This window comes from Mesoplodon densirostris, chromosome 4 (genome assembly GCF_025265405.1).
Source record: "Mesoplodon densirostris isolate mMesDen1 chromosome 4, mMesDen1 primary haplotype, whole genome shotgun sequence".
NCBI classification, from domain to species: domain Eukaryota; kingdom Metazoa; phylum Chordata; class Mammalia; order Artiodactyla; family Ziphiidae; genus Mesoplodon; species Mesoplodon densirostris.
In genome coordinates, this window is record NC_082664.1 from 147,852,329 (window position 1) to 147,872,424 (window position 20,096).

The window sequence follows — 20,096 nt, forward strand, 5'->3', positions numbered from 1 at the left end:
ATTTGTTTTGATTTGCATTTAAAAAATTATTAGTGGGGTTGAGCGTGCTCTCTCCCTCTCTCTCTCTCCCTCTTTCTCTGTGACCTGCTTATTTTTATCCTTATCCTTATCCTTTACCCATTTTCCTATTGAGCTCTTGGTCTTTTTCGTACTCATTTGTATAAACTCATAGTAAATTAGAAATTAACCCTTGGTTTGTCACATGCATTACAAATATTTCCCCCACTTTGTCATTTCTTTCTGACTTCATTTATGGCCTACTATGCCTTGCAGATGTTTTTATTTTTTTTTAAGCAAATTTATTTATTTTTGACTGCACTGGGTCTTCGCTGCTGTGCGCGGGGGCTACTCTTCGTTGCGGTGCATAGGCTTCTCATTGCCGTGGCTTCTCTTGTTGCAGAGCACGGGCTCTAGGCACGCGGGCTTCAGTATCTGTGGCACGTGGGCTCAGTAGTTGTGGCTTGGGGGCTCTAGAGTGCAGGCTCAGTAGTTGTGATGCACAGGCTTAGTTGCTCCACGGCATGTGGGATCCTCCCGGACCAGGGCTCGAACCCGTGTCCCTTGCATTGGCAGGAGGATTCTTAACCACTGTGCCACCAGGGAAGTCCTTCACAGGTGTTCTTAATTTTGTGTTTTCAAATTTATTTTTCTTCCTGATTCTGAGTGCATTAGTTTTATAATTTACAAAAATTCAAGTTGGTTGTGTGTGTGTGTGTGTGTGTGTGTGTGTGTGTGTGTAAAGCATATCAAACACACAGTAGTAAAAGTCCATTAGGGGAAAGTTTATGGCACCAAACCATTCTCTGGGGATTTCTCTACGTCCCAGGCCATGTGGCTCAGTAAATATCATAGTCGGTGGCTTCAATAATTTTGTAAAGAAGTATCTAGGAGCAGCAATCTGATTTGACAAGCCAGTTAGACTCTGAATCCTCTTTTGGGTTCCAAGTGCATTGGAAGCTTTTACTAAAGGTCTCCAAAAAAAAATGTTTTTTCTCTTTCCAATGGTCAACTAAGTATTTTAGTGATAATTTTCTTCCTATGAACTAGCCTAGGGATACACTAGTGTGTGTAGTGTGTGATGTGTGTGTATGTGTGTATAGTATGTGGCGTGGTATGTGTGTGTGTGCACGAACATGCAGGTATTTAATTTTTTTCCTTTTTTCTTCCTGTTTTTTGTAATTAGTCTTTACCTGTAATAGCTTGGGGGACACTGAAGATTATGGAGCTAGATTTCCTCTAAAACATCCCTCAAGCCACCCCTGATGCCACCCGGGCCTCTGTGTCCCGGCAAGCACCACCCCACACTGAGGCCACCTTCTGAGTCATTATGTCCAGCCCAGAGCACACTTGTGTCTCCCCAGAAATATCCTTCAATAGAGCAGTTCAGAATAGGGCATGGGAATGGGCCGGAGGTTGTAAATCCATTTTCCTTCTTGGCACCAACGGGCTAGAGGAGCCCAGGCCAGCACAAGACAGCTGAGAAAGAGAAAAATCGGCATCCGCCGAGGGGCAACACGAGGTCCAAAGGGCCTCCCTCTGCCACACTAAATACAAACCATTCATAAAAAACAGGAAAAGATACTGGTCTTGGGGGTAAAAAAATTCCATTCTAAAAAAGAAAAAATCCTTCTCTAGCTCTTCTTTTCACACAGGTATGTGTCATGTGATACTTAATTTCACAATTGTTAAGTAACACTTCCTTGGACCGAATTTCACCTTTCTCTCTTTAAAATAAACATTTCCCTGATCCCATTCTCTAGTTTCTCTTCCTGTCTGGGTATTCCTATGATGAAGCCCCTCTTTAGCCCTTTCTTTTTCTTTAGGCTGGTCTTACAGCATCCTACAACACTGTCCCTTTAAATGATCTTTTCCTAATCACACTTAGTGGCCGGGCTCTGTGGCCACTAAGCAACAATGAGACAACTAGCAAAAATGAGACACACCTTTTGCACAACCAGAGCAGTCTCCCTTCTTACTCTGTCACAGAGGACAGATTAAGCAATGATGGGGGTCTTGGGTAGGGGGAGTTACTTCCTGCATCCTCAAGGCCCAAAGGCCCCTCTGCCTCACGTGCTCAGGTGTCACTGGCCCTGTTTTTTTTTTTTAATTATAAATTTATTTATTTATTTATCTTTGGTTGCATTGGGTCTTCGTTGCTGTGTGGGCTTTCTCTAGTGGTGAAGGGTTTTCCCTAGTTGCAGCAAGTGTGGGCTACTCTGCTGTGGTGCACGGGCTTCTCATTGCGGTGGTTTCTCTTTGTTGCGGAGCACGGGCTCTAGGCATGTGGGCTTCAGTAGCTGTGGCATGTGGGTTCAGTAGTTGTGGCTCCCAGACTCTAGAGCGCAGGCTCAGCCGTTGTAGTGCATGGGCTTAGTTGCTCCGCGGCATGTGGGATCTTCCCGGACCAGGGATCAAACCCGTGTCCCCTGCAATGGCAGGCGGATTCTTAACCGCTGCACTACCAGGGAAGTCCCCATTGGCCCTGATTTTAACCAGGTGCTACAGAAAGCAGGATTGCCCATCCCCATCTTTTTCACCTCCATCAACTTGAGATGAGTTGGGAGCTCCCAAAAGGCCTTAGGCCAAGCATTCCTTGGGGTGAGTTTCCTTCTCACTCAACATCTAAAGACAAGTAGTGACACATGTAGTTTCTGCCTGTCCAGTTTTTCCTAGAGGCCTTCAGTTTCCAGAATGGGGAACTCACCTTTGTGTGGGGGTAACAGTAAGGAAATCTAGGAGCCGGATCCAATCCCCTCTCCTCTGGTGGGTCCAGGGAGTGAGCATGTGACTTAGACTCAGCCAACCAAATACTCTTTCCCTGGTCTGGAACCTTGGGAAGAAGGCAGGCAAACAGAGATGGCTGTAGCATCACTACGGCTCATGGGGTGGGCAGACTGGGCTGTTTGTGCTAAGAGATTGTTGCTGTGGTTTGGGGGGCCTTACTCTCCTTTTCTTGGTCCCTAACTATTTTCAAGCCTGATACTTCACCTCCCATTTACTCTGTAAGTTCCCTGATATTCTTTCAATTAAGTCCTTTTTAAGTTAGCCAGAGCTGTCCTTTGAAGCTTTTAATCAAGAGTGCTCACTAGTAGAACGGAGCCTCTGTCATCCTTGTGGTTTGGTGGATGGAGAAAGGAATCACTTGGAGGACCAACCCTACTCGCTGAACTGGGCTGTGTTTCCGGGCTTGCTTGCTGCCCCAGGCTGGTCTTAGGGCACTGGCTTGGGTACCAGAACCATTATGCCAGGAATTTGGTCTTAAATGTGACTTGCTCTCTATCTAAATGTAAGGAATTTCACACTGGCCAGGACCAACTTCTCAGAGAATCAGGCACAGGACAGAGATGGTTGGGTCCAGGATTCTCCTGTGACAAGATGGTGCCAGTTTCTTGTGGTCATGAGTTGGCTTGGGATAGAAGTAGAAAAAAATGAACCCTTAGGCTGCTGGGAAGTTTCAGCTGTATCCCACCCTCTAACCCCCCACTCCAAGCAAACAAATATTTTCCCTTTTGTGTAAATTTCCATTCCTCATGAGGATGAAAAAGTGGAGAAACAAACTTTGTTAATATAAGATCATGTCCAAGAATTATCATCCTCAGTCATTTTGGAGATCTTGCTTTCTAGGAATGCTGACCACTGGAGAGGTGGTGGCTGGAAATTCTGCATCCGGGCACTCAGTGCAGACTTCTTAGGCCAGCCTGGAGGTGGGGCTGTCTGCATGTGGTCACTTTGGGCTAATAAATTAAGATGCTACCATACGAGGGATGTAGCATTCAACAGCTGAACCTCACATTGCATTTTTATACTTAAAGAGGTTAATTACTGAAAAATGGGTAAAATTCAAATAATCTTTAGAGTTGTGGACAGAACTTTCTAAGAGTGACACAAAACTCAGAAGCTATAAAGAGACAAGACTGACAAATCTGACGCCATAAACATGTCAAATTTCATATTTAAAAAAAACAGCGGGCTTCCCTGGTGGCGCAGTCGTTGAGAATCTGCCTGCTAATGCAGGGGACATGGGTTCGAGCCCTGGTCTGGGAAGATCCCGCATGCCGTGGAGCAACTAGGCCCATGAGCCACAGCTACTGAGCCTGTGCGTCTGGAGCCTGTGCTCCGCAACAAGAGAGGCTGCGATAGTGAGAGGCCCGCGCACCGCGATGAAGAGTGGCCCCCGCTTGCCACAACTAGAGAAAGCCCTTGCACAGAAATGAAGACCCAACACAGCCAAAAATAAATAAATAAATAAATAAATAAATAAATAAATAAAAGCCAAGCATTTGAAGCCCTTTAAAAAAAATTTAAAAAAACAGCAAAAAGCCAACAGCAAAGTGAGAAAACTAGCAGCAACTTCTGTGACAAACAAAGGAATCATTTTCTTAATATACTAAGAGCTTTTATAAGTCAATTCAATTTAAAAGAAGAGAAGGAGATAGGAATAGTCAGTTAATAGAAAATGAGATTAAAATCACCAATAATCATGAAACATTTCTCAAACATTCATGAAATGAAAATTAAATTTTCATGAAAATGAAATTTAAATGAAAATTAAAACAAATGTAGTCATTTAATTGTGCATGCCCCCAATAATTGCTCTGTACAAAAATACACCACTGTTCTGTCACAGGCCATTAAGAGTGTCTTTCTCTCTTTTCTTATATTTCTCCCTTGGGTTTCCAGGCAGTTACTCACCTGCTGTCATGGGGCAGCCATTTCTTTAAAAGCGCCAACCGTGGGAACCCCGCAGTAGAGGCCAATCTCCCACTCTCACCTCCCAGTGTCGACACTGACAATAAGTAACACTGGGTAAGTATTGATACTGAAATGGAGACTTCGAGCATGTGTGCTAGGGGCGGTGTCCCTGCGAGGGAGGTGGTGATGGGGTTCCATGCAAGAGGAGATAGACGAAAGAATGGGAGTTCTGCTGCAGAAGAGGCGGGACAGGGCTTTCCTCCAGACCCTGAAACACCACGTGCGAAAACAAAAGGGTGTGCAAAAGCCAGGTGCAAGTGTGGCTCTGCAAGCTGTGGGAGGGGCGCCGAGCTCGGCGGGAAGGGACTTCTCCCGCGCGGATTCCTTTCCTGCTCAGGGACTACTTTCGGCCGTCGAGGGGCCTGACAAAATTACTTGCCTCACAGTTCACGGCTGAAAAGGGAGCTTCCATTCAACTTTCCCTTTTCATAGAGAACTATATGGAGGTCCCAGGTCACAGCTCTGGCCCACACTGGGGTCCTGACTGCCAGTCGGCAGATTTTCCTTCCTCTGGCCCTCTCGCACTGCGCAGGCTATCAACCCCAAACTCTGCTCCCTGCTCCGCGGTCGGGGTCTGCAAGATGGACTACATCTCCCACAATGCCTTTGGCCCAGGCTCCCTCCCTCCGCCCGGCTGGGTCCGTACCCGCCAATAGGAAAGCAGAGTTTCCAGGTGCAGTTCTCGGTGGCCAATGAGCGCGGCGGAGGGCGGGCCTCTCCCGTCCATTGTTCTCGGTGCCCCTCGGGCTTGAGCCACCTTGACTCCGGAGGTGCCGGGCAGTGCCCGGGGGCGCTTTTGCGCGCGGAGCGACCGCGGGATTGGCATCTGGTCTCTGGAGAGGTGAGCCCAGAGAGCCAGAGCTGGAGCCGCGCGAGCCGGGAGAGTAGCCCGAGGCAAGGGGATAACGGGCCTGGAGCCAGTGCGGGCAGCCCTGTTGGGGGAGGGGCGTAGGGGGCTCTGTCCCCGTCCCGCGGGCCCCCGTTCTCCCGGTTTAGGCGCCCGGTTGGCTCAGCGACCGGACATGGACTCTTCTCCCTAGCGGTGAGCTCCGTGTACATCCAACCAGGGGCGCAGTGTTTAGACTGGAAGGTACAGTGGACGACATCCCAAGCAGCTCATTTTACAGATGGGGAAACTGAGCTTCAGAGGGGGCGTGGCTTGCTCCTGGTGAGACAGCAAATTAACTGACTAGGAACGGTTTTCCCGGGCTCCCAGTTAAGAGTTGTGTTATACCTGTGTTTCTTTTAGCCATTTGGTGAATACATATTGAGAGCTTCGGTGTTTCCACTAGCTTTTCTTTTTTGTTCTTTTTTAAAAAAGTTTTTCCTTCCCTATTTTTTTGTGTGTGGGGGTTATCTGAGTCTACGATGTAGTGATGATTTTTAAAAATAACTTTTCATTGTCTTTTAGTCTTTATTTTCTTATTTATTTATTTATTTATTTATTTTGCTGTACGCGGGCCTCTCACTGTTGTGGCCTCTCCCGTTGCAGAGCACAGGCTCCGGACGCGCAGGCTCAGCAGCCATGGCTCACGGGCCCAGCCGCTCCGCGGCATGTGGGATCTTCCCCGACTGGGGCACGAACCCGTGTCCCCTGCATCGGCAGGCGGACTCTCAACCACTGCGCCACCAGGGAAGCCCTAGTCTTTATTTTAAATAATTTGTAGTTTCACTGCTCTAAACATTTTGTAGAATTTCTGTCCAGGGTTTTTTTTTTTTTCCTTGTGTATGTGTTCATTTTTAAAAGGAATTGGGGTCATACTGTGTCTATGGTTTTTCTGCCTTGCTGGTTTTGTTTTTATCCATTAATTTTCATATTATGAGGATTATTTTAAATAATTAATGATTAATAATTATTGTCAGCATAATTTTAAAATTTAAAAAAATACATAGAGCAGAGTGCACAAATCTTAAATTTCATATGTATGTTCTTATGCAACCATTGTCACATCAAGATATAGAACAATTCCAGCTCCACTGAGCCCCTTCTCAGTAACGGTCCCTCAAAAGGTAGCCATTAATACATTAGCATAGTTTTTTTTTTTTAATTTTATTTATTTGTTTATTTAATTTATTTATTTTCGGCTGCGTTGGGTCTTTGTTGCTGTGCGCGGGCTTTCTCTAGTTGCTGCGAGCGGGCTTCTCATTGCGGTGACATCTCTTGTTGGGGAGCATGGGCTCTAGGCGCGTGGGCTTAAGTAGTTGTGGCACACGGGCTCAGTAGTTGTGGCTCTCAGGCTCTAGAGCGCAGGCTCAGTAGCTGTGGCGCACGGGCTTAGTTGCTCCGTGGCATATGGGCTCTTCCCGGACCACGGCTCGAACCCGTGTCTCCTGCATTGGCAGGAGGATTCTTAACCAGGGAAGTCCCACGTTAGCATAGTTTTTAATACATTTTACTGTATGAATGTGCCATAATTAACCATTCTCCTGCTGCTGGATTTTTAAGGTGTCAAGTTTTTTTTTTTTTGCAATTAGAAACAATGCTATGATTGTGTGTCCTTGCAAATAAATTTCTCTTTACAAAGATGGTTATTTTAAAAAATAAATTCCTGAGGGGCCAAGGCTGGATCTAAGAGTACAAACGTTTTAAAACTTCATATTTTAAAATATGGTAATAATGCAGTTGAGGTATTTCCTTCCTTCCAGTGAGCGTCAAAGTGTGTTGACATCTGATCCTTTGCAAATCCTTGAGAGGTCCCCTTCAGATAAGAAGGATAGGTGTTATTATCTCTACTTATTAGGTGGTCAGTGAGGTTGTGTGACTGAGTTGTATGTTAGGTCAGGGTCACTCTGCAGCAAGTCTGAACTGACTTAGGGCAGGATAACTCAGTCCTGTGTTCTTGCGAGGACTTTGAATTTCTGATACTCATGCTTTGGTCTTTTGGAAAGAAAAATACTCATTTTTTGTGCTTGTGATTCTTCTTAACTTCTCTTGCCATAGAGTTGCTTTCAGGAATAAGCCATTTTTCCTTTAAGAGGGACAGGAAACTTCTGTTGATTTGCGGATGTAAGAATCATTTGGTGGCCTGACCTGGGCTGCTGTGAGTTAGATTGTTTTAGGACAGTTTACTTATTGATTCTAGTTCTCTTTCTCATTCTTAGCCAGACTCCTTGTTGAAATTTGAGGAGGGTGCTGTCTTCTCAGAGAGCCTGGCTGGAGAAGACTGAAGGTCAAGGTTAGAAGCCTGAGTGATTCCCCCCAGAACGTGGATGATGGCCTCGGAGGTGCCGAGAGTAACCACTCCCCTGAGCCCCTTAGTCCGTGTCTCTCAAGAGGAAGATGACCAGGAGGAGGAGGTCGCCACCATGATCCTGGAAGACGACTCTTGGGTACAGGAAGCTGTGCTGCAGGAGGATGGCCCTGAGTCGGAGCCCTTTCCCCAGAGCGCCGGCAAGGGCAGCCCCCATGAAGAGGTGGCCGGAGGGCCACAGGGTGCCCTTGGCCGTCTTCGAGAGCTCTGCCGGCGCTGGCTGAGGCCAGAGGTGCACACTAAGGAGCAAATGCTGACCATGCTGCCAAGGGAAATTCAGGCCTGGCTGCAAGAGCATCGGCCCGAGAGCAGCGAGGAGGCGGTGGCCCTGGTGGAAGATTTGACCCAGACCCTTCAGGACGGTGGTGAGATGCAGAACCTCGTAGGGAGAGGGTGGGAGCAGCCCTCAGAGATGGAAGAGTGTGGTGTTTGCAGAGGAGGAGAAGGTGGTATCCAGGACTGAGTTCGGGTCAGCCCCATCCCTCTGCTCTGTCTGCAGGTGATCAGCACATTGGCACCCCGAAATGCCCTGGTTGTGTGCAGTGACAGTTCCAGAATTTCAGTATAAGAGGGGCTTAGAGGACCATTCTCAGAGCTAAATTTACGTAGTTAGCACAGTTTTTTTGTGTGTAGTTGGAGCGGTTGGGAAGCTGATGGAGGTTATGGGGTGAGGGGCTGAAGACCCCCATAAACCACCCCTTGGCACTTTCACTCGGTTGTGCAGTAAACTTCCAAATATTTAAGTTCCAGCAATTAGAAAAACCAAATCCTGTTTTAAAAAAGTGATTATTTTTGTGAAATCAAGGTGAATGACGAGTAAGCCAGCTAATAACTGGGGACTTATCTGTGGTATAAAGTCATCCCAGGCTCTTAAAAGAGTAATTCCAAACCTGAGCTTTTTGCGACAGTTAATATATTTGTCTCTTGTGTTATTAATACGTTGTGGGACCCACGCACGCCATTCAACCACTCTGCCTCCATTCTGGTCTTCAGTTGTAAACTGGACTGCCTTGATTACCAGATATTTACTTCAGATCTAGCTGTGCCCCTAGGACTGTTTCAGGACCCCTGGGAACCAATGGCTACCTTTGTGAGCATGTTCAGGGAACGGAGTGGGGAGAGGAGAGGAGAGGTCAGAGAAGGCTTCACAGAGGATGTGACACTTGAGCAGGAGTTGAGCTGGAGGGGGGTTTGGAAAGGCGCTGGGCAGGGGGAGGGTGTGGCCTCCCAGTGGAGCTGAGGCTCAGAATGGTGGACCCGTGTGGGATCGTTCGGATGACCATAAGGAAGGCTGGCTGATGGGCGTGGAAAGTGTGTTTTTAGGAAGGAGTAGGAAGTAGGGTCTTGGGGAAGAGTGGGTGAGGCTTAGACCAAATGTCTTTGACCTCAGCAAATTCTAAACTAGGGCCCCAGGGGCATGGGAGGAAGCTGAGCTTAGCAACAGGATGCAGGTTTGATTACAGGAGGGAGAGGCCGGAGGGAGGAGAGCAGCCAGGAAGCCGTCTGGATGCTAGATGGGCAGTGATAGGGGTGGGTCCAAGGTGGGGACTGCAGGGGACGAGGAGGAGACTGGACGCATGTGAGAAAGAACTAATAGTAACCCTAGCCAGCATTGATGGATCCTTTTTGTGGGCCAGCCAGTGTGCCTAGCATCTGATATGCAAAACTAACGTAAACTCTCAGAGAACCTGGCTGGAGAAGACTGAAGGTCAAGGTTAGAAGCCTGAGTGATTCCCCCCAAGAACGTGGATGATGGCCTCGGAGGTGCTGAGAGGAGCCACTCCCCTGATCCCCTTAGTCCAGGTCCCTCAAGAGGAAGATGACCAGGAGGAGGAGGTCGCCACCATGATCCTGGAAGACGACTCCTGGGTGCAGGAAGCCGTGCTGCAGCTTGGAGACAAGCAGAATGAGCATCACCGGGGAAGATAAGTGACTCCCTTAAGATCGCGCAGCTAGTCCGAGGCTGAACCAGGATGCCAGCTCAGGGGTCTGAGGACGTGGCTCATGTTCTTAAGCATTTCGTCACATCTGATGCAAAGTCATAGTTGCCGGTGGGATGTTGGAAAGAGGGGCTGCAGATGAGGACTAAGACAAAGGTGACTAACTCAGAGGCATCTAGTCTAGAGGATTCAGAAGGCTGGAAAGGGAAGGTGGTTTGGGGACAGAGTTGTAACAATGCCCAGGGACTCGGGAGATGTGAGTATAAAGCTGTCCTTTGGAGAAGAGGGTGGTCATGGAGGGCCACCTGTGAGCCCAGGCCTTCACTGAGCACCTTACATGTCCATCTCGCTGATAATCCCATGAGGTGGGTGGAACTGTCATTTTACAGATGAGGAAATGGAAGTTCAGCAAGGTCAAGCTCTTCCTTGAGGTCACACAGCTGGTTAGTGGTGGAGCCAGCATTCAAACTCCAGTCTGTTTGCTTCCACGTGTGTTTGGTAGGTCCCAGGTTTTATTTGAAGCAAAATACTTGATTTTCTTTGGCCCTGAAAAATAGCTTTTAATTTTACTCTTCCTACTTAAAAAAGCAAAAGCCTCTCATCCTATTTAAAAACCTTGTTTACTATGTAACAAGTTTGTGATGAACCTCAGGCTCTTCAGTGAGATGCTAAAGAGAGGCCAAAGAGGTGGAAGGCTGAGGAGAAACCTCTGGGGTTACTGTTCAGTTGGGGAAGTCACAAAGCAGGGTGTCAAGTCTCATCAGGTGTCTCTGAGGCAATGACAGGTTCCCACTGTGACAGTCCTCCCCACCTGGCTTGCTGGAGGGGCTTTGTGCCTTTCATCTTTCACGGGACATCCCGGATGGGGAATGTCTCAGACTGAGTGGGCTTGTCAGTGGTCTCATTTCTGCCATTGAGATCATCTTGGTTGGTTTTCATTTGTCTAACACATGCTCCTGACCTGCCTTATGATTACTCAGAGGAACCTCTGCAGTGATCTCCATACCTTCTCAAACATTTACTCAACATAAGACCACTTGACCTCTAGACTGTTTGTCCAGCTCGGGACCTTTGGTCACATTTACCCAGCACATTTTCAAGGCCTGGTTAGACAGTGGTTGTTTAATATTTGACTAGCAGGCACCTCTAGGTGTTCACAGTTAAAATATCTTAAAATTCCAGTTGAGATTGGACCTATATTAATAGTTTAAGTGGTAAAGCTCATCTCTCTTTGTGTTTCCCAAGGGCATTTTGATCCCCATACCCAGCCCTATTTCAGGCTCTTGGTATTTCACCTGAACTCTCGCAGCAGCCTCCAAAGGGAACCTGCCTTCAGCCTCTTTCCCCTGCATTGCTCCACTCCTCCCTGAGTGATCAGGCACTCTCCTGCTTAGAAATCTTCTTGAGTTCCCCAGTGTCTCCAAATCAACCATGACCTCTTTGTTCTGCTTGCAGCCCGTGGCCCTGTGTGACCTGGCCCAGGTGCCCATGGCTGGTCCTCCTCTGACCCCCTTGCCACAGCTCTTGCTTCATTCAGACCAGATCTTGCTGTTTCTTGAACATAATCTGTCCTTGCTGGCATTCACCTGTGCTCCTGAGTTTTGACTTGGAGTGGCCTTGTCCATCCCTGTGTGATAAAATCCTGGTCTTCCTTTGAGTGCACACCTTTGGAAACCTGCTCCATAAAGCTGTCCTTACTTCCAGCCCCTGTTTCCTGTCCCCAGTTCCACCCGCCTGACAGCATCTCTGATCACCTCTGCTAGAAGTCATCTCCCCCAGAACATTTGGATTCTCCTCCTCTTTTGGCTTTGTATCATATTCCGTCTTGTATGAATACTCATCTTATTTCTTCTAGGAACCTATAGAATCCCCAAAGTCAAGGAACCTATCTTTTTCTTAACCTTTTTCTTTTTTTTTTTTTAAGCTCTCACAGTACCCAGCACAGTGCCCTATACATAGTGGGGACCCAGTTAAGTATTGTTGGGATGAGGAAATGAATCCTTCCAGCCTCCCTGCAGGTGTGGAGAAGCTCACCTGCTGGGTCCATGAAGGAGGCAGATAGCTGCTTCCTTCCAGGCTTATCTGCCTCTCCTTGAGAAAGCCAAGCTAAGTTTTGTTTTAAAACAAAATGGGGTCGGGACTTCACCTTCCAGTGCAGGGAGTGCAGGTTCAATCCCTGATTGGGGAGCTAAGATCCCACATGCCTTGTGGCCAAAAAACCAAAACATAAAACAGGAGCGATACTGTAACAAATTCAAAGACTTTAAAAATGGTCCACATCAAAAATATCTTAAAAAATAAAAAAATAAGGTCAAGCCCAAAGTTGGCAGAACGTAGCCAGGGATATTTCCAAATCTAGAAAGGGAGACTAGGTAGGACTGCAGCTTAGACCTGGGAGAATTCTCAGGCCGGTAGGCAAGTCAAGCAGCTTAGTCCAGCAAGAGAGCATCTACTCTTAGTTTTTCGTTCTTGGAAGCTCTGTATTAATCCTTTGTTTATATTCAGCAAACTCAGTGATTAATCCTTTGTTTATATTCAGCAAACTCAGTGAATATTAGCATATTTATGCTGTTAACAAAGATGTTTATAAACATAGAGAACATGTTTCTGAGTATGGAGGTGAGTGCTATTGCCGTTTCTCAAATTCCAAAGGCTCAAGGATATCTCCCTTCATGGCCTGAGAATAAACCAGTAGGTGGCCTTTTTCACCTTTTGTTATCCAGCCAAACTGGTAGAAGTAGTCCATGGGACTGGCAGCATTTACTTGAAGGGACAAGCTTTGGATTTGGAAACCTAAGGTATGGTGAATCCACACCCCAGGGAGGACATTTGCCTGGAGGTCTCTTGCACCGGGGAGCTGGTATTGGATGTGGCCACCAGCGCACAAATGCCAGAGAAAATGAAACTATTGTGGGCTGGACGTGGAAGCCGCAGTAGGGCATCACTGGTCCTGTGGAGACCATCCATCCAGTGATGTGCTCTTTCTTTTTATTTTTTAAAAATTTATTTATTTATTTATTTTTGGCTGCATTGGTTCTTCGTTGCTGTGTATGGACTTTCCCTAGTTGCGGCAAGCAGGGGCTACTCTTCGTTGCGGTGCATGAGCTCTAGGCGTGCAGGCTTCAGTAGGTGTGGCTCGCGGGCTCTAGAGCTCAGGCTCAGTAATTGTGGCACACGGGCTTAGTTGCTCCGCGGCATGTGGGATCTTCCCGGACCAGGGCTCGAACCTGTGTCCCCTGCGTTGGCAGGCAGATTCTTAACCACTGTACCACCGGGGAAGTCTTGCACTCTTTCTTTTTAGATGAGATTGGCCTACATGGTTCATGCCTGGCAGCTGTGTTTTTAGCCTGTTTCACAGGCTGTTGAAAGACCATTTACGAAAAGCACTAGTTACCTGTGTTGCTGGTTACAAATTACTGATGTAAAACCCAATACACTTCCATTTTTTTTCTGGTGACTTGGAGAATGAGCACCCCAATTTTCCAGGGCAATCTTGAGTATAAAATATTTTTCCTTGTAAAGCATCAAAATGTCTCAAATTCCGATAGCTGGCAGCCAAACCATACCTCTCAGAATGTCTCACATCGGTCTGTAAGAGGCCTGGGCTCTGGGGCCAGAAGTCATTTCTCAAATTGTATGGCCTAATTTTCAGTTCAGAAAGTATAGTCACTAGAGTTGAGACAGCTTATCCTTGAACTGTTCTCTAATTGCTCTACCCACCCTCATCTCACTTTCTGTATGAAGTAAGCGGAAAAATACCTTTAGAGCCCGGAGACCAGTGAACTCATGCCGCAGCGGCCTCCCCAAGATAACCCCAGACCGGTGTGGTTGCAGCATCAGGCTGAAAGGGGAAATGCTCCTCTCCTAACAGATTCTTTTTTGTTTTTTGGCCGAATAGTGCTGCTTGCAGGATCTTAGTTCCCCGACCAGGGATCGAACCCAAGCCCCCTGCAGTGGAAACTCGGAGTCTTAAGCACTGTACCGCCAGGGAGGTCCCTAACAGATTCATTTCATCTCATAGAAGCCCCACCACCCGAAAAAGAAACTGCTGCCATCAGAGGGGAGCAAAGGGGAAATTATGGGGCTCAAAATTGATAGATTCGTGACATATAAATCCTCTGACCATTAGTGTGGGGTCCCTGTGCCATCAGCATCATCTGGAAGTGTGTTAAAAATGAAATCCCCGGGCCTCCCTTCAGACTTACTGAACCGGAAACTCTGGGGGCGGCGTCCAGCACATGGGTTTAACAAGCCCTCCAGGTGATCCTGATTCAGCCACCAGTTTGAGAACCACTGTGCTAGACCTCTGGTTCTCAGACTTCTCATTGGGGTCCTGGAACCCACTCCAGGCATTCTGATTTTCTGATTTAGTTGGCATGGGGTATGGCCCAGGCAAGGGAGTTTTGAAAGCTTCCCAGGTGGTTCTAAGATGCAGTGAAGTTTAAAAACCACTGCTCTAGAGCCTTGTTACTCAGAATGTGGTCCATGCACCAAAAACATAGGTGTCACCCGGGAGCTTGCTAGAAAGGCATACCTCAGTCTCAGCCCAGCCCCACTGAAGCAGAATCTGCATTTAGCAAGATCTCCAGGTGATTTCATATGCACTATGAAGTTCGAGAAGCACTCCTCTAGACTAGTCAGGATGGAGATTATCAACTTCAAACCTACTCTTGTCCAACAGGTGAGCTGAGAGTCACAGCTGACCTTTCCAGCCATCTTCAGCATCACACCTGGCTTTTGGTGGGCACAGGCAGCAGCTTACCTATTTTGAGCTTGCTGGCCCAGCACCAGCTCCATTGGTGACAGCAAATGAACAAATACTTTCATTTTTATTAATAAGGGGAGTGAAAAGTGGTGCAGGGTTGTAAAGGTATATGTCTTTTTAAAGCCACAATTCTCAGTTTTAAGACAAAAACACTTGCAATTCACTTAAATATTTGAAGTGTATACCATACAGAACTCTCAGAGAGATGTAACATTATAACTGTAACTGTTTGGCAATCATTCATTTAAACCAATAACAGCTCCTTGCTGTTTTTACCAGCGCTTTGTCTTTCAGGCAGTCAGAGTTCAGGGGGAACAACAGTCCCAGTCACTCAGGCGCTATCAGGTTCCTGTCAGTCTTGCCAGGGCAGCGCCCCGATAAGGAGAGCCCCACTTGGGCATCAGCTGTATCAGAATTACAGACCCACTTCTGCATTTTAGACCAGTGGCTCTGACCATGGTGTTGAGACACAGCGGTATGTCACAATCAGGGGGAAGGGACCTTACAAGAATTCTGAGCTTAACACACATTAAAGCACCGAAGTTTGTAACCAGTTATCTCATTGTTATAGATAAATTACAGCAAATTCAGTCTTATCCCCATATTGACAGCAATTTTTCTTACACTTATTCTGGTACGCTTTCTAGCATGGGAGAGAAAGCAGAGGCCTCTGGCCAGGCAGGAGGACACACGTGGCCCTGTGCATTCAATGGGAATGTGCTGTGCATGTGAGTCTACAGCCCATGTCAAGGGCAGGAAAATACAAGATCCATTGATTTAGACCGAGCTGCAACTGTCTAGTAACCAATAAGGGCCCTATGGCAATTCAGGAATCGTTCAGTGGATGGACTGTTCAGTGGATGGCGTTTGGACAGTGGTCTGACCCTTTTGAAAAAACTAAAACTGGATCTCTACTTCACAAGATATACAGAAATCAATTCCAGATGAGTTATAGATCTATACTGTAAAAGATCTGGAATCAGCTATAGGAGAGTATTTTTGTAATCTTGCAGTGGGGTGGGACTTCTTAATCTTAAACAAGACAGAAATCGTCAAAGCTAAATTGAACTCATGGAAACAGAAAAAGTCTTTTATATTAAAAAGATACTGTGGGGACTTCCCTGGTGGCGCAGTGGTTAAGAATCACCTGCCAATGCAGGGCACACGGGTTCGAGCCCTGGTCCGGGAAGATCCCACATGCCGCGGAGCAGCTAATCCCGTGCGCCACAACTACTGAGCCTGTGCTCTAGAGCCCGTGAGCCACAACTAATGAGACTGCATGCTACAGCTACTGAAGCCCGCATGCCTAGAGCCCGTGCTCCACAACAAGAGAAGCCACCACAATGAGAAGCTCGAACACCACAACGAAGAGTAACCCCTGCTCCCCGCAACTAGAGAAAGCATGTGTGCAGCAACAAAGACCCAACCCAGCCATAAACAAACAAACAAACAAACAAACAAACAAATAAATAAATGAGATACTATGAACAAAGTTCAAAGACAATGCACAGACGAGGAGGAAATATCTGCAACAAAGTCTGCAGTGTAGCAGATAAGAGTCAAAATCTTGCTCTGTAAGAGCATCTACAATTCATAAGAAACTGTCAACCCAGTAGAATAGAAGGTAAAAGATATGATCCGGCAATTTAAAAATGAATAAAAACATTATATCCATATGAAAAGATGTTCAACCTTACAAATTACCAGGGAAATACCCATTAAAGCAAGATACTATTCTTTTGCCTGTTAGGCCATCAGAAATTGAATAGTGTTTCTAAGAAATCTCTGCCTTTTTGAGCATTAACTTCATCTTTTAAAATTAATTCCAGAATTTTTCTAGTAAGTAATGTATCAACTATTTTAAATTTGGTAAGAGTACATAAAATGATATATAAGAGCCATAAATTCTTTTTTCTTGTTATGGTGGTAAAATATATAACATAAAATTACCATTTTAACCATTTCTAGGTGTACAGTTCAGTGGCATTAAGTACGTTCACATTGTTGTGCAGCCATCACCACCATCCATCTCCAGAACTTTTTCCTCTTCCCAAACTGAAACTCTATACCCATTAACAGTAACTCCGGGTTTCCCTGGTGGCACAGTGGTTAAGAATCCGCCTGCCAATGCAGGGGACACGGGTTCCATTCCTGGTCCAGGAAGATCCTACATGCCGCAGAGCAGCTAAGCCCGTACGCCACAATTGCTGAAGCCTGCGTGCCTAGAGCCCGTGCTCCACGACAAGAGAAGTCACCGCAATGAGAAGCCCACGCACCGCAACAAAGAGCCCCTGCTCACTGCAACTAGAGAAAGCCTGTGCGCAGCAACAAAGACCCAATGCAGCCAAAAATAAACAACTAAATAACTAAATAAAATCTATTTAAAAAAACCCCACTAACTCCCCTTCTGTCCCCACAACCCCTGGCAACCACCATTCTGCTTTCTGTCTCTATGAATTTGCTCTAGTAGTTTCAGGGGAGATCAAAACATTTAGAAAATGAGACACCTTCTTTCCTATTTCCTTAATGCCTGACTCATCTCTGAGTTTTCTCTACTGGAGATCTGGCCATCCAACCGCTTGCTCACAAGCCTGCTTCCTCAGAAGCCTGCCTCCCTGTATCCAGTCTCATCCACAAAATATGCTCATTTTGAAATAGCAAACACTCTTTCTACTGGTGAAGTTCCTTTTTAAAGAAAATTCCCAGCTCCTACCATCTCATCCCATCTCTACTCATTAACATGTCGATGAAGTTATTCCCCTTTTATCTGACCACATCAGCTTCTGAGTTTTCATTTTCTTAATTGACCACCAACAAAAAAAGAGAATTGCCTGCAGTTGAATGTACTCTATACTCTTGATTTCACCAGTGTCACCTTTTCTCGAGGAGGAGCTTGGGAGGAACCAGGATCCCTCATCCTTCCCAGCTCAGTGATTTTTTTTTCCCATTTGGAGACCCTTGTTAAGTCAGATTGCCTGAAGGGTGCTCTTTTCTGTCCTTTAGAAAGGCTCCCGTGCCTCTATGTTATCAGAGATCAACCTTAAAAGAACTCTCAACCTTCCTTTGGCCTTCCCTGGAGTATAACAGTCTTGAATCTTTGTCTACGTAAAGGAGGATAGGACTGGTCCTTAAGCAGCAGACAGTGGGGGGGTTATTGGGTCTGGATTCTGCTCAGATGGGCCTCTGCAGTGAGGTGACAGAGGAAGATAATCACACAAATTAAGCATCATGTTTAAAGGCTCCCAGATTATAAAGGAATTCTCATTGTCTAATAGTTCAGTACTAATTTTTTTCCCTTTAAATCTTTGATCTATTTGAGATTTGTCCTAGTATGGGTCCAACTGAAATTTTTCTATTTGACTTAACTGGTTGTTCCCAGCATCATGAATGCTGGTGTCTTTTCTCCATGGATTTGAGAGGCTACCCTTATATTCAACGTATGTTAGATTCCCATGGTCATAGAGATTATTTTTTTCTGTTCCACGAGATTATTTTTTTCTGTTCCACTGGTCTGTCTATTCATGAGCCACCTGAATTAAATTCTGAATTCACATGTATTAAATTCTGAATTCACATGTCTGTTCAGTCTATTTCTGGAGGTTTGGTTTTGTTTCATTGGTCTGATTGTCTATTAATGTTTGAATTACAGTAAGTCCCCTACGTACAAACAAGTTCTGTTCCGAGAGCATGTTCGTAAGTCCAGTTTGTTCATTAAGTCCAACAAAGTTAGCCTAGGTACCCAACTAACACAATCGGCTATGTGGTATTGTACTGTAACAGGTGTATAATACTTTTCACACAAATAATACATAACAAACAAGTAAACACAAAAAATAAAACATTTTTAATTTTAAAGTACAGTACCTTGAAAAGTACAGTAGTATAGTACAACAGCTGGCATCCAGGGGCACGTTCATGTCTTTGAAAGTTCATAATTTGAAGGTTTGTATGTAGGGGACTTACTGTATTGAGATTTTATGTTTTAACATTTGACAGAGATAGTTGCTCCCCGCCTTACTCCCCTCATTTCAGTCATTAATCTTATCTACAATAATGTTTATTTTTGTACTGTTAAAGACTTATACTTCAGTTACATGATTTGCCAGTTTTAAATGATAAACTTTGAACTCCCAGGTATACAGATGAAGCAGTTAATGAATATATCCTATATCCCAGTTTCTTCCTCACAACCCCAATTTTGGTTAGCATGTCATTTCTACATGGCTATGTAACATTTACATTCTCTTTTTTCACTCTAATCGCCACAGTAGTTTTAGACGTTGTTCTAAAGTTAAATGTATCTGTTCAGCCCCAGTCCTTTTGCTCTAGCATTGCCTTTGTCTCGTGGTTGACCGAAATTCATCTCCCAATAGTTTCCTCAAGAAGGGTCATAGGAACAATATTCTGCGAACTTGTGTATATTCAAGGCTGTTGGCCTGTAAACTTTATGCTTGAAGGACAGTTTTGTTGAACGTAAAATCCTTGACATCCGTTTTCTTTTCTTGCATGTCTTATAGCTCTTGCTGTACGATCTGCAGGGATTGAATGTTACCGGAGAGAAATTTGAGACTGGTTGATTTTCTTCCCCCATATAAGTGATTTGATCTTTTTACCTTGTTGTCTCCTGTCTCATTAGTAACCACCCTGGGGTAGTTTTCCTTGGCACACAGTGTACCTTTCAAGGGTTCCTCTATCTTTTTTTTTTTTTTAATGTATTTACGTATTTAATTTTTTTGACCACGGGGCACATGGGATCTTAGTTCCCTGACCAGAGATCGAACCTGCGCCCCCTGTGTTGGAAGTGCAGAGTCTTAACCACTGGACTGCCAGGGAAGTCCCATCAAGGGTTCTTCTATCTTTATAGATTATACTTGAAGGATTTGTTCTATTCCTTTGGCTTAGTTTCCTTTTTTGAGAACTATAGTTATATATTTATTGATTCTCCTTTTATCTCACTTTGGTTTCTGTCATTCTCTTTAATCTTTTTTTGAACTTTTTTTTTTTATACAGCAGGTTCTTATTAGTTATCTATTTTATACATATCAGTGTATACATGTCAATCCCAATCACCGAATTCATCCCACCACCACCACCTCGCCCCGCTTTCCCCCCTTGGTCTTTAATCTTTCTAACTTCTTTCTATGTTTCCATCTCACTTCAATTCTCCCTTTCCCTTCCTGTGCTTTCCAAGGTGCCTATTTTCCTTTGTGTTCCTCCCCGTTTTGTCTTCATTTCTCTGGATTTTTTTCCCTTCTTCCCAGCTCACATTTCCTCTATTCCTGTTGTCTCTTCTCAACTTCTACTTTGTGGTCTTCCTTCACAGAGGCAGTTGCTTCACTTAACATTTTTTAGGGATGAAAAATGGTCATTTTTCTCAGTAACAATAAT

General features: G+C 45.5%; 1 protein-coding gene across 6 annotated transcripts in view; it reads left to right on the forward strand.

Annotated features, from left to right (window-relative positions):
• The first annotated feature begins 5,500 nt into the window (after nt 1–5,500).
• ZSCAN2 (zinc finger and SCAN domain containing 2) overlaps nt 5,501–20,096 on the forward strand; it is a 31,331-nt gene continuing 16,735 nt past the window's right edge. For 2 of the 6 annotated variants that reach the window (XR_009531813.1, XM_060097443.1), the window contains exons 1-2: nt 5,501–5,593; nt 7,855–8,368. Coding sequence is in view for 4 of the 6 variants with exons in the window: in XM_060097443.1 (XP_059953426.1) it covers nt 7,963–8,368 (406 nt within the window). In the remaining 2 variants the exon portion in view is untranslated. Of the gene's footprint in view, nt 5,594–5,636; nt 5,795–7,854; nt 8,503–20,096 lie in introns of those variants that run through there. The other 4 variants (XM_060097444.1, XM_060097447.1, XM_060097445.1 and 1 more) reach the window with 4 other exon arrangements.